The sequence below is a fragment of the Odocoileus virginianus genome, chromosome 14 (genome assembly GCF_023699985.2).
Source record: "Odocoileus virginianus isolate 20LAN1187 ecotype Illinois chromosome 14, Ovbor_1.2, whole genome shotgun sequence".
NCBI lineage: Eukaryota > Metazoa > Chordata > Mammalia > Artiodactyla > Cervidae > Odocoileus > Odocoileus virginianus.
In genome coordinates, this window is record NC_069687.1 from 63,157,108 (window position 1) to 63,171,186 (window position 14,079).

At 53.3% G+C, this 14,079-nt stretch overlaps 1 protein-coding gene across 2 annotated transcripts in view; it reads right to left on the reverse strand.

The window, feature by feature from the left end:
• ERGIC1 (endoplasmic reticulum-golgi intermediate compartment 1) overlaps positions 1–14,079 on the reverse strand; it is a 111,989-nt gene that overhangs the window by 4,562 nt on the left and 93,348 nt on the right. For both annotated transcript variants that reach the window (XM_020910147.2, XM_070476831.1), the window contains exons 8-9: positions 11,178–11,278; positions 8,360–8,482 (exon numbers count right to left, since the gene is read on the reverse strand). In XM_020910147.2, the coding sequence (XP_020765806.1) occupies positions 8,360–8,482; positions 11,178–11,278 (224 nt within the window). The remainder of the gene's footprint in view (positions 1–8,359; positions 8,483–11,177; positions 11,279–14,079) is intronic.

Genomic DNA, 14,079 nt, shown 5'->3' on the forward strand with positions numbered 1-14,079 from the left:
GAGGGTGGTCCGTCGTGTCCATGACTCTCATCCCAGGAGGTTTCTACGTCTGAAATGCAAATGCAGTTCTGAGGCTGCACCAGATGGTCTGTCTGCCTTCCAACTTGGGCCCTCCCTTGCTGGTGGCAAGATGACGGCTTCAGCAGACCTGGCTGATGGGGGGAAATGACCAACCACACATTAGCAGGCTGATCCAGCTCTCGAGATAAAGGCCTCATGGAAGGGAGGATGGTGACTTGGCATCTCCCTGACCCGGGAGCAGGGACAGGGCCCAAGATGAATACAAAGGAAAATGAAGCAAATCATGTCCACGACACTTGATTCCCCTGCCTGCTGCTCTGCAGAGCCAGGAGAACCAGCCTCTGTGAGTGTGGAGTCAGAGGCGTGAACCTCATCACTGTACACGGCCAAGATGGGGAGATGAGGACTGAGGAGCCCGCGGCGGCCTTCCTGGTTACGGCAGCGGGAAGAGCTTGGCCTCGGGAAGCCAGGTGGTTCCGTGGCTGTCACATTTTAACTCTGGGCATGAGAGAGCCTTCCCAGGCCCGTTTTTTGGTCTGCAAAATGGGCAAACCATTCCTACTTTGCCAATGGTTGTATTGTAGGCAATGCCTCTGGAGTGCCTAGCACGTAATAGGTGCTCAGTAAATGGGACCTCATCTCACCTTCCAGTTGACTGGAAGGCTCCAATCTTGCTGCTATGATCTGAGATTTTTCTAAGCCTGAGACCCAGTCTAAGAAGAACAACATATAAAATACCACTCATTCCCCAGAGCAGGCCTTTGGGGCTAAATTTCCATTCTCTACCTGGTTCTTTAAGCAGAGGACAAGGCAATTTATGGAAGGACAGGGCAGTGAGGGTGTCCCAGGCACCGCAAGCAGGTTCTTTAGAGTCACTCTGGTCCCAAGCCCTCTGAAGGCCCAATCTACAGATGGAGTAGTTGAGGCCCAAACAGGTTTGCAAGAAGCGTACGTCATGAAGAACACGCGTAGGGGCAAAGCACCGCAGAACACAGAGGCTGTTTCCAGGCTTGGCCAGGCAAGGAGTGCCTCTTAACTCCCCACGCCCTACCCCAACCCCACGGCTTAAAGCTCTCTGTCCTGAACGCCCAGGCAGAGAAGACAGCAGGAGAGCCGGAGCTGCACAGGCTCAGGACATGTCCATGAGTGAAGGAGGGAGGGAGTGAGAAAGAGCAGAGAAGGCGTGAGGGGATGAATGAACAAATGTCCCCGGAGAGGAGGAGGAGGACCCCAGGCAGGGGACAAGAGGACTCACAGTTCGGGGCCTGGGCCAGGGGCTGGTGGGCCAGACTCAGGATGTTGGAGGCCGCCCCCATCGCTCCCTGAGCCTCAGTTTCCTACTTTTACAAACAGGACTGCTGTGGGCTCGCCCGTGTCACACACACACCCTTGACTGCCTGTTCCCTTGGCCTCCTGCATCTCCCACCTTGGAGGCCAGGGAGCAACCTCGGGGGTGGGGTGTGGAGGGGGGAGGGGGGCTGCTGAGCTGGGAGCGGCCACCCCGGCCGGCACATGCGAGCCCGCTCCGGTCAGCAGGCCCAGCTCCAGAAACGGGGACGAGGGCAGTTCAGTACAGTGGCCCCAGTGGGTCTGGGAGACGCACGTTCCTTTGCTTCCATCAGAAGCCTTCCATAATGCCCCTCTGTTTTCAGGCTGACGCCTCCTCCCTGTGTCTCCCCCAGCTGCCCGCCCTTCCACTGTGGGGAGAATGAAGTCAGCTTGTCTACCTTGAGAAGAAGGGGTGTGTGTGTTCCCTTGACATTTTGCTCATGGCTTTTGATGCCTTATAATATGAAGAGGACACGTTCCAACCACACTGGCTGGCGGCCTGAATCCCTCTGTTGTTCCACCAGGCTCCAGAGTCAGCATTCCTGGGGGCAGCTCCCAGCTCTGCGACCCTGGCTGGGAAAGCCAGCGGACCTCCCAGAGCCTCAGTTTCTCTCATCTGTGAATGGGGTCCGCTAGGAGGCACTGCCCAGCTGCCTGAGGTTCCACTGGACGTGCCCGGGAACTGTTCATTCACTTTCCTCCTGCAGTCAGCACTGCTTGCAGGGCTCGGGGGAAAGGCACAGTCTGAGGAAATAAATAATGAATCAGAGTCCCATCAGATGCTGGCGGCGGCAGTCAGGCTGGAGCCTCAGATGAGAACACTGGGGCCGTGGCTGAGGGGGTGGGGGCTGTCGCGGAAGGGACGCTGATGACTGGAGCTGGGAGGGGTGGGCGTACAGTCGGGGAGGAGAGGGTCTGGCGATCTCCAGCCATGGGGCCACGCCTGCTGGACATCCCACCTGCACCCCTTATTCCAGGGGGCTGGCGGGAGAGAGTGGGGCCCTGTCCTTGCCATTTTTACAGCAGCTGCAGCTGCCCAATACCCACCACCCTGGAGACTTCCCTGGCAGCCCAGTGCTTAAGACTCGGTGCTTCCAATGCCAGGGGTGGGGGTTCAAGCCCTGGTCCGGGAACTAAGATCCCACACGTCATGTGGTGAAGCCAAAAACACAAAAGCAAGACAACCAAAAACCCCAAACCCTCCCCGTCACCGCCCCCTCTGCTCAGCAGCTGCCACGTGCCAGGACCAGACAGCACTGTTCTGCTTTCCCACCCCATCGGGGCGAGTGGTAGGGCACATGGGCTGAGTGCCTTCTCATCGTGAGCAAGCAGAGGTTTGGAGAGGGAATGACTTGCCCACAGTCACACAGCTATGCCAAGTGGGCAAGGGGGATGAGCCCCCAGGTCTGGGAGGCTACAAAGGGCCTGCTTTTCTTCACTTCTTCCACCCGCTTCTCCCCCACCCGAAGGTTCCCCTCAGTCCTCATCTGCATGTATGGATGGTTTCTTTTTTAATGGACGGCTTCTTTCTATTTTGTTTTCTCAGTTCTGTTAAGTCTCACGTATCAGATACCCTGAGGTAAGAAGTCTCTGTCAGGGAAGTTCATGAAGAAGCTGTGTGGCTGTAAACATAAGTCTAGTTTATACAACGTAGCCCATGCTCCCTACTTGTCTCAGAACCTGCCCTAGAAAAGAAGTACCAGGAGTTTCTGTTCCAGACCCAGCTGGAGAAATCAGTGCCTGGTGCACAACCTTCTGGAAGAACGAACTTGGCTCAAATGCCCGAAAGGACCAGAATTGAAGGTTTTTTTTTTTTTTTTTTTTTTTAAACCCATTTCCAGACCTGAATAACTTAGCTGCTAATTTTGGGTTCTGTTCCTCAGATAATGGAAACTGTCTCATGGGGGCCAAGGTGTGTACCCTGCCTGTGTTGGCTCACTGTTTCACACCCCCTTGTAACTCGCTGTGCTAGCCCCAGTCTGGAGGAACAGTGATGAAGTCAGCCCTCCTTCGTGGAGCTCAGGTTCTGGGGAGAGAGAGAGACACGCTGAGGAAAGCCCGAGTGGGACAGAACGGAGGCTCTGAAATGGCTGCTGCACCAGTCCAGCCAAGCTGGTCTTTTCCCAGCACACAGTCTCATATGGAAAACCTTCTCAGTGTTATCTCCTCTTAGTTCCTATTCCTTTAACCAGCCCATGTGCCCCCCACCCTAGGCACCCGAAGCCTTGTGTCAATGGAAAAATCCTTGCAGGTGCCCAACAGATGAATGAAAAGTAATCAGATAAACGCAGGAAAACCTGCACATCACCAGCTGACCAGTCTCAGATGGACAGTTTGCCTGTGTTCTGTCTGCACGGGCATGACTATGACTTTACCGCACATGCTCGTAATATTGCCTTGTTTCCTGCTATAATATTTCTTCTTGATTCCCAAGATAGAAGTCACTATATCAGATGATCCTGGTGTCTTATTAAGGGCTCCGTGGCTTCTGGGGGTTCTGTAGCTGGAACATCCTTGGGAGTCTGTTTTGGAAACTGAAGGCTCCCAAGCTGGTGGGGAAGGGTATGGCAGAGGCATGTTTGGAGGACAAAGTCCTGGCCTTGCCATATCCTGGCTGTGTGATCTTAGAAGAGTTTCTTTACCTCTCTGGGCCTCAGTTAATTTCCATATAAAACAGGAATGATACCATCTACCTTGGAGGGCTCCTAGTAGGATTAAAGGAGATGACTGTAAAATTTCCTGGTACCCAGTAGCTGCTTACTAAGTGCAGCTCTATGATCACTTCTTTAAGCAGCTGTCCCTTGTGTATTTCTGAGCACCTATAGCCAGGCCAAGTCCCGTGCTAGATATGGGTAACAAAGAGGTGAATTAGACCTGGAACTCCTCATAATCAGGCCTGGCAGCTATGAAGTGCAATCAAAAGACTGGGGGATTATTTCACTGGCAAGGAGCATCATGAGGTCAGGGATGCTACCTAACTCAGCCATCCCTGCTGGTCAACGGGGACATGTCATCACAGCTGCTACTTTCTGGTGGACAAGAACTCACGGCCATACTGACCCAATTTGGTATATGCTTGGTGACTTCTGGTTGCTCCCCTCAAGTAGAATAAAACACACAAGGAAAGCAACGTGACACCTCCAAAGCCATCCGATCTGTCACCACTGCCCACTTGAAGGCCATCTCCCAAAAGGGGCTTTGGCAAGTGGCGGGGTATGGAACAAATGTGCGCATGTGGGAGGGGGCACTCTAAAGGGGATCGCTTGCATGCTGTTAAACACCATCTGTTTATTCCCTCAGTGGTGGAATTTTCTGGAACAACACAAAGTGGAGGTCTGAGCAAGGTTCTCTGGGTTTCCAGAGAGAGGAGCCTGGTGAAGAATCCCGGAAGGAGGATGCCTCCTCTGCTCAGGCTGGGGATGAACAGGTCCTTTGCAGACCATTTGAGCCTGGAGGGGCAGCCCCGAATAAGCCAGGTCTCTGTTACTTAGAATGCTTTGGGCAGGCCCTGCCTGCCTCTCCCCTCCACACCCGCTCTCCCGCCCCGGACGCACCCACCCCTCATTCCCGCCCACCCACAGCTGCCCCCACACAGCCGCCGCATGACGACATCCTGGCTTAAGCCCCCTCTTCAACAGCCCCTCTGAGGCGCTATTTGCAGAGGCCCCCCTTTGGGGGCTTGGGGGATTCGCACACAAGTGTCTGATTTTATAAAGAGAGAAAGAGAAGGCACAGCAGGTGCCCCCACTTCCCTCTCAGCCCCACCCAGCCCGGCCAGGGCTGCCGGGGGTCTGTGCCTGTGTGTCTGCCTGTGAGCGTCATCTGCATCTGCCGCCTGGTGACAGGGGCCTTTGAAGCTCCACAATGACGCCATCTGCCAGGGACAGCCGGCGGGCTCGCGCAGGACTGACCCCACGGTTGCCGTGGCAACCAAGATGGCAGCACGGGCCCGCAGAAAACCCAGCAGGCTAACCATGTCAGGAGGTACCCTGCGGAATGGTCCCCGTTCAGGTGGAGGTGGGCAGGGCAGGGGTGGAGGAGCGCCTCCGTGTGATGCAGGACAGGTCTGTGCCTTGGGGGCCTGGGGGACCTCCAGCTCTCAGAAGTCCTTTCCCATCAAAAGAAGCCACAAGGCCTTCACAAGACACGCTGTGTGCACACACTATTCCCTTTGCTGAGACTCTCTGCTTTGCTCACCAGCCTAGAAAACGCCTCCTCACCCTGCGAGACCCATCCTGGGGTGTCCTTCTCTGAACTCTCCAAACAGAGGAGAGTCTTTGTCACTGGGGTGCCTCGTGCACGTCAGAGCCCCGGCCGACCCCAACTGCAGCTCTGCACGCTCAGCCATCTCCCGGACCTGCTAGGAAGCAAGCTGAGGTCAGAGACTGTGTCTGGTTCACTACCCCTGCGGCCCAGCACAGGGCCTGGCGCATGGTAAGGTCTAGCAAATATTATTTAGCAAATAAATGAAGTCACTTCACTTCTCAGCCACTTGGCAGGAAATTTCAACACTCAGAGCCTCAGCTGTCAGGAATGCAGGAGCAAACAGAAAGCGGGCCAGAAGAGCCTCCTTGACCCCATGGTGAGGTGTGGGCACGCTCGTTTCTCCACCACTGTGGAGGCTGCAGACCCCAGGGCCTCTGAGATGCAGACCACATCTGCACACAGGTGTCCTCACTTCTGTCCTATTCTGGGCATGCAGGAGGAGTACTGGCTGAGAATCAGTGTCACGACCTAACTGCCCCCCACCGGGGGCCTTGGGTAGAATCACTTGCTCAAGTTCCCTAATTTGGAGCCAAACGGTTAGTGCATCCCCATCCAAAGTGGCTGAGCCCATTCACATCAGAGAATATACATGGGTCCTCCTGCTTCACATCCTCCCAGTCTTTACAGGGCAGGCCTATCCTTCTACCAGTCTGATAGGACATGGTTGGGTCTTGCTGTTTTGAATCTCATTCCTCTGGTTTCTAGTGAACCTCAGCATCTTTCCATTGTCAGTGTGGTCTCTTCTGTCAGCGGTCAAGTCCTCACCTATTTTCTTTTTGATGACTTAACTTTGTCTTATTGATCTGTAGGAATTTTATCTTTTTTGGCCACACCATGTGGCTTTCAGGATCCTAGTTCCCCAATCAGGGATTGAACCTGGGCCCACAGCTGTGAATGAACTAAGTCCTAACCACTGGACCACCACGGAATTCCGTGTAGGAATTTTTTGACATATAAATTCTGAAGCATACCTCTTTCCTGTGCTGTGCTTAGTAGCTCAGTCCTGTCCAACTCTTTGTGACCCCCATGGACTGTAGTCTGCCAGGCTCCTCTGTCCATGGGGATTCTCCAGGCAAGAATATTGGGGTGGGTTGCCATGCCCTCCTCCAGGGGATCTTCCCAACTCAAAGATCATACCCAAGTCTCCCCCACTGCAGGTGGATTTTTTACTGACTGAGCCACCAGGGAAACCCAAGAATACAGGAGTGGGTAGCCTATCCCTTCTCCAGGGGAACTTGCTAACCCAGGAGTGGATCTGGGGTCTCCTGCATGGTAGGCGGATTTTCTACCAACTGATCTACTCAGGAAGCCCCACATCTTTCTTGTATGTGGGGCAAATATCTTCTCCCAATCTGTGTCTGGTATTTTAGTTTTATGTTAAGTACCCTCGGCTGATGAGAAGTTTCAAATTTTTATGGAGTCAGAGAACAGCAAAAGGCTATTTTGAGGCTCATATAAGCACCAAACTTTTGACACCCTTTGTATCCACATGGCGTTTTATAACTGCAGAGCAGCCCCTTCATGATCTGCTTAGAGTCCCACCAGGCTGTGGGAGGTAGGAAGAGCGGGGACTGTTATTCTTGTTTCATAGAGCACGAGATGGAGAGCCTATAGCGGCCATCTGGCCTCTCGGCCTCTGAGCATCCAGTTCTGCCTCTTCTAGTAACTGGCCTCTGATTCTTCTGCGGAACCCCACTCCATCGCAATCTTTGTCCTTGCAGTCTGGGTGGGGCTGGCCAACTGGAGCACACCATTCATTTTCCAGGCCACAAGGATGGCATGGGACCTGAGCCAGGCCAATGACAATGCTATTCTATCCAGTACTTGGGGTAGAATTACTGAGGAAGAGGCACTTTCCACTGGTAAATTCTATTTGAAAATGAAACCAGTACCAAGGATAGCAGGATGATGAGAGACCTTTTTCAGTCACTTGTACCTCGATCTAACCATACTTGAAGCCCATGTATCATTCAAGCCAGCATATTGTGGGGTCCTGTCTCTTTTGGATTAATAAGAGTCCTAATACAGACCAAGTCAGAGCAGGAAATGAAAGAGCCAAGACTGGACACCTAACTCTCTTATTTTAAAATTCTCTCATTATTAAAAGTACAAAGAGGTAGAAAGGCAGCTTCCAATCTAAGAAGGAGGGAAAATCACCCCATCTCGTCCACCTCCACTGCCTCTGGGTTACTAAACTTCTCAAGGCCTCCTGGCTGGGGCAGGGCACCGTGACCCCGCTGTCCTGACCCCAAGGACACTTTGAATGGGAAGTCAGCATAGAACAGTTGACAGAAATAGTCAGTACCAAGAAAAGCTGACATCAGCTTGAAACTGCCCCACAGAAAACTGGACTTAGTGGAGACAATGACAAAAAAGAAAAAAGAGAAGAGGTGGAAGGAAAGAAAAAAAAAAAACCTGACAATATCAGCAGCTAGCATTGAAAACCATGAGTGAAATCTTCACTGTAAAACTTACATAGAAAAGGATAAGCTCTGCTAAGAACAATTTCCTCCACAATGAAAGACACTGGAGTAAATCGGGAACAGGAACAGCTAAAGAGGGAACTGCTTAAGGGATGGAAATGAATGAGTGGCATTCCCCTCTGGAAAAGACTTTCTTGATGAAATGCCGTTGATATTGATACACGTCTGTCGACATTTCTGAACACCCTTGTGTGGACAGGCTGAGCGCCCCGCCCTGCGGGCTGCGTCCTGCTTCTCAGAGGCGGCGCCCGCCCACTCACCGTGGTGATGAACCGGTACAGAGGCTGCCGTCTCTCCGTGTACTTGACCGTGATGGGGCTGAGGTCGTAGCGGAACCAGATGGCCGGGATGATGCGGCCCGTGTGGCTGTAGGCGACGTACTCCTGGGGCGGAAGGGGAGAGAATGAGGGGGGTGCAAGACTCAGACTCCTACCGTGTCTCACGGGGGATGTGGGAGTGGGCTGCAGAGGGGCCCCGGCGACCCACCCCTCCCTGCGGAGGGGCCCCGGCGACCCACCCCTCCCTGCGGAGCCAGGCTCCATGGACCCCTCCTCTCACACCCTTTCTCCCAAAGCTCTGCCATCAGCGTCCAGAGGGCCACCACTCGCTGGTGGCATTTGGGACCCCTTTGGCTGCTTGGAAATGGATGGTATGATCTTGGAAGCAGCACCAGAATCAAAATAGAGGAGTCTGAAAGCAGAGCTGTTGAAGGACCACTGTGATGTGGGCCCAGTCTGAGTGAAGGCCTACTTCCCCCTGCAGCTCTTGGGCCAGGCAGAATCCATCGGTTTATCCAGTGACTGTTCACCATGCATCCCTCCTGTGTGCTGGCCCCGCGCTGGGTGCTGGGGACCTCAGGTGAGAACACCTTGCCCCCTCCCCAGGGGGGCCCACAGTCTGGAGAAGGAGGCAGATGTAACAGTATCTGCCACACTGCAGCGCTACAAGTGCCGTGACTGAGGGACTCGGAGTGCTGAGCGGCCGGGCAGTGAATGGCCGATCTCCCAGGGGCTTGGCGAGGAGGGGACAGGCTAAGCCACACATGACCTCCTGAGGATTGTATGTGAGAGAGAGATGTGGGGAGGGGGCTTCTTCAAAGAAGAAACACACCCAGCTGGAAAGCCAGAGGGCAAAGCCCACCACCAGACTCCTGGAGAAGGCACCAGCTGGGACTCCAAGGATACCAAGGGGCTGAATTAACTGCATCCACTTCAGGATGCTGAGAACCTCGGGTGACTCTCGTTCATCCACAGCAACTGGAAACCAAACTACAGCCCCAGCCCCAAAGGCTAAGGGCCAAGCTCTGCAGCTTCTCCAGGGACAACCGTGAACCTGCCTTCTTTGCCACCAGTCCCCGTGGGTGCAGCCCCCCTCGCTCACAGGGCAGACGGGGCTGAGGCCGCAGAGAGAGCTGGCCCTTTGGGCCCTTGCCAAAGCCTCAGGGGAAGAAGCCTTGGGCAAAACAAGATCAGCTTTCTCCTGGAGAGTTGATCGGGCAGGGTGACTGTCTGGGTCATGGCCCAGAGCTGAGGTACAGAGGAAAATAATAAAACAGAGCAGCAGTAGGTACCATTTGCCAAAGCCTTCTTTGCGGGCTCAGTGGTTTTAAAAGCACTGCATCATTTGACAGTGGTCTTCTGAGCCATTTTACACATGAGTACACTGAGGCGCGGAATAGTTATGGGATTTGTCCCAGCTCACAGCCCGAGTGAGTGGCTGAGCTGGGTTTGAGCTGGAAGTTTGTGCCACAGCCCACACTCTTTCTGTTCAGATTGCATCCGCCTTGCCCATCTGTTAGATGCTGTCAGCACTTGAGGGTTCCAGTGAGATGCCCGCCAAGAAACAGGATGCCTCTGCCCCAGAGAGTTACACCAGCACATCAGTGCAGGTGGAGCCAAGCAGAGGGACCCCAAGCCACCCAAGAAAGAGTAGCTCCCAGCCTGGCAGACTCAGAGGCCCCCTGTTCAGACTGAGCTAGGTGATGTGATTGAGAGGTCAGGTTCTGGAGCTGGAGAAGTTGGTTCTAATTCCCATTCATCCACTTTATAGCTCTAGGACCTCCTCTCAGGGCCTCAGTGGCCAAATCTGCAAAATGGGGACAATACCAGGCCCAACATCAGAGCTGTTGCAATGACTGAAAAAGATGGTGGAGTAGAAAGCTGAGCATAATGTCCAGCCCGTGGTCATTCTCCATAAATGATAGCTGCTACCCTTACTACTGGGGCGTCCCTGGTGGTCAGATAGTAAAGACTCCACATGCGCTGTGGGAGACCCAGGTTCAATCCCTGGGTCAGGAAGATCCTCTGGAGAAGGGAATGGCTACCCACTCCAGTATTCTTGCCTGGAGAATCCCATGGACAGAGAAGCCAGGTTGGTTACAGTCCATGGGGTCTCAAAGAGTCTGACATGACTGAGTGACTAATACTTTCACTCTTATTATTATTAATGCCAAACACTATATCACTTTAAGGGGTTTGGGCGGTCCTGGAACAGGAAAAAAAAAAAGGAGGGACCTAGTGTAAAGGGGTCTTTGGGGATACTTCAACCAGTGGGCTTCAAGCATGCATGTCCCATGGCAGGGTCACCTCCGGGGAAGCTGAGGCTGCCTTGGCTTGAAACCACTGTCAGTGACTCTTCTGAGGGCTCTGACTGATCTCTGCTTCTCCCCAAGGCCCGCCCACCTCCCCATGACACCGGGTGTTGGGGTCCTGGGACATACCCGTTAACCAACGGCCATCCGGTGCAATTCAAGAGCCTCACGATTTTGGATAAAGACCTTGTGCCCCACGAGCCAGAGTATCTGCTGTGTGCTAACCAATCAGGGTCCCATGTCTGAAGGACCAGAGCCAGACATACGGCTGTGATGCTTGCAAACCCTAGACCTTTGGGGGAGGCTACCTGCCTACCCTTTCTCAACCAGATTACTCCCTATCTCCCAGTTAGATTTCCTCCCCCTGACTCTGAGATTTGTCTCCCTTCTTTGTCCAGGGCACAGGAAAGGCCCCTTGAAAGCAATCAGAGGAAATCACGCCGGGACGCGTGTCACCTCTGCTTTTGGACAGCAGAGGGCGCAATTACCTTGTTGGCCACCGTGTACTGGTAGGAGTACTGCTGCTTGCCACTCTTGTCTTCGTAAACTGTGGGCACGATCTTCAAGATGTAGTCGTGGGAGGCGAGGGCTGTGGGAAGGACACAGCAGCGGGAGGCAGGGTGATGGGTCATGCCCGGCCAGCAGGTCTTCTTACATCATCTCAACCCTAAACCCGCCTGGTACTGTACTGAGATGGGGTGGGGGGCAGGAGAAGGGGTGAGGGGGGACTGCACGATTTCACCACCAAACCACCCCTGCTCATTTCTCCCTCTGGGCACCAGGAGTGGAAAGACTCCACCTGTCAGGATCTTCGCCCCTGCACTGGACATAGGTAGTAGCCTCTGGAACAATGTCCACCAAAGGCCAGCTGCTGAGGAGGGGGTGCCGGGAAAGGCCACTCTCCAGGGGGTTACTGTTAAGTGAGAAGACTCCAAGGGAGGACGGGGACGCAAAAAGAACAGGAGGACTCACCCCTCTACACGCGTGGACACACAGAAGAGTCTTCTGAGAAGATACCCAAGAAACTACAAGCAGTTTTACTTTTACCCTTGGGGCAGGGGAGGCAGGATTTGATAAAAATCACATTTCACTGCACATGTTCTTGTCTGGTTTGAATACTTGTTACTTTTGAAACGAAATGGGTTCAAGATTTTAAAAAAGAAAAAGCCCAACCAGAAGAATGGCATTTACAGATTACTGATTAATTTCTTTCCCTATTTTCAATTAACGAGAGATGAGTTCTTCCTCCATCTGGCCCTGTGTCCTGTTCCACAGAGACTCTTACGCCATCCCCGCTGGACGAGCGAGGCTGTGGAGGGCAGGGACTGAGCCTTGCTCATCTCGGTGTCCCTAGAACCCTGCGCAGGGCCTGGTACAAAGTGGACAGTGGCAAATGCCTACTGAATGAATGAGCGGATGTAAAGCTGGCTGGTCAGACCCATGAATGGGAGAAGAGATGAATCAGCTTCTGATAGGCATGAGGTAACCGGAATCAAACACTAGGCTGAGAGAATGCTGGCCCAAAGCTGCTAAATACCATCCGGGAAAAATGACATTCCTTGGGCCTTCTGGGCTGTGAGGAGAAGCTCAGAGACCCCGCTACTGCTGCCTTCTAGAACCTCGGGTCAGGGCCCATGCAGCTGAAACAATAGAGATTTAGGTTTGCGGGCCCTAATCCTGGTCTCCTGGCTAAGTCAGTTCAGAGTCCTTGGGCTCATCTTTTGTTAATGGGAAGGGGATGTGGATGGTGTTCACAGCCTCTTCCTGCCAATACGGCATCTTAGTAAGGAAACGGTAGTGCTTCTTTAACTGTCTTGAGACCTGACTCCTCTAAAATTCTGGAAAAAGCCCTGTAGTCTCAGGCTAAGCCCATGAAGATCCCAACATCCCTCTGCTCAACCCCGCTGGTGCTGAGACTGGCCAGAACACTGCCCGGAATTTAAAAGCAGACACCTGGGCCTCACCCCTGAAGGTTCTGCTCACTGGGGCTGGGGTGGGGCTCAGGATTTGCATTTTAAACCAGGAGCCCCAAGACCACCCCTGAAACACCATGCTCCAAATCCCCGTCGCCCCTGAAAACACCTGACGGGATGAGAGTAAAAAATGCCCCATGAAAATCACAGCAGTAACAGTTCTATTCAGTCTGTACAAAACACAGGTGACCGTAAAGGAAAAAAGTAAAAATCACCCACAAAGCCAGCCTGCCCAGAAAATCATAGATTCGTACTCTCACGTACAAACTACCAGACTTCTATTTATACCTATGTTTGTGTTTCCCTAAACATAAATATAAAATTGGATCATACAGAACCTTCTTCTGAGAACTGGACACTGCTGACACTGTTACAGGTCTAAGACACAGCATAAGGCCACAGCCTTGGTTTCCTCCATCGCCATAGCCCCTCGAGCAGTGCCTGCCACGTAGAAGGGGCTCAGTGACCTCTTGCTGCCCGAACACCAGTGAGGTTCTGACACATCACCGCCATGGCTGCACGAATCTCCCAGAAAAGACCACGTACGATGTGCTCAACCAGGCCCCCGGGGCCAGGCACCAAAGTAGTGGCTCATTTTCACTCTTATAAACAATGATCTAATGACCATTACTTTCCTAAATCCTTGCATACTCTCCTTTCCTTAGCTTACTCTCCTATGAGTAGAACTGATGACTCAGTGACAGTGACCAGTTTTAAGGTCTTTGGTATAATTTGCCAAATGTCCACTGGAGACACTGCACTTGATGACACCCGCATGGGCTCCTGGTCAGAGGACCCCTCCTCAGGACAGCCAGCTCCAAGCTGATCCAGGCATGCCCCATGCCCTGGCGGGCCCCCTCCCTCCCCCTAAACATCTCAAGTAAAAATCCAACCACAAATCATGGGGAACCGTAGGAGGAACCTCCAGGTACCTGCCTGTCTCCCAGCTTCAGCCATGAACAGCACATGTCCAATTCTGCTTCATCTCTATCCCACTGCTCCTCTTCCCCCATTTTATTTGGAAGCAAATCCCAGACCTCACATCAGTTCCTCCATGTATACTTTCATGATGTCACTCTAAAAGATAGAGACACTTTCAAAGAAAGCCACCAGAATGCCACCATCACAGCTAGATCATCAACAGAGTCCCTCTTCAGCGTCTTCGACACAGTGGTCTGTGCTCGGGACAAAGAGCCGTGTGTCACCAGGCGTGGTGGTTCCTGCCCAGAGTGGTCAGAGAGGCTCTCTCTGAGGTGGTGGCATTCGAGCTGAGACCTGAGTGATAACACGTGGCCCCCAGGGGGATGTGGAGCAGAATGGCACGTGGTGGGCGGCTGGGGACTGGGCTTGGAAAATGAGCAAATAAGAGCCTGGTGGACCCCATTGGTCCCTCCCCTGCTTTCATCAGCAGCCCAGG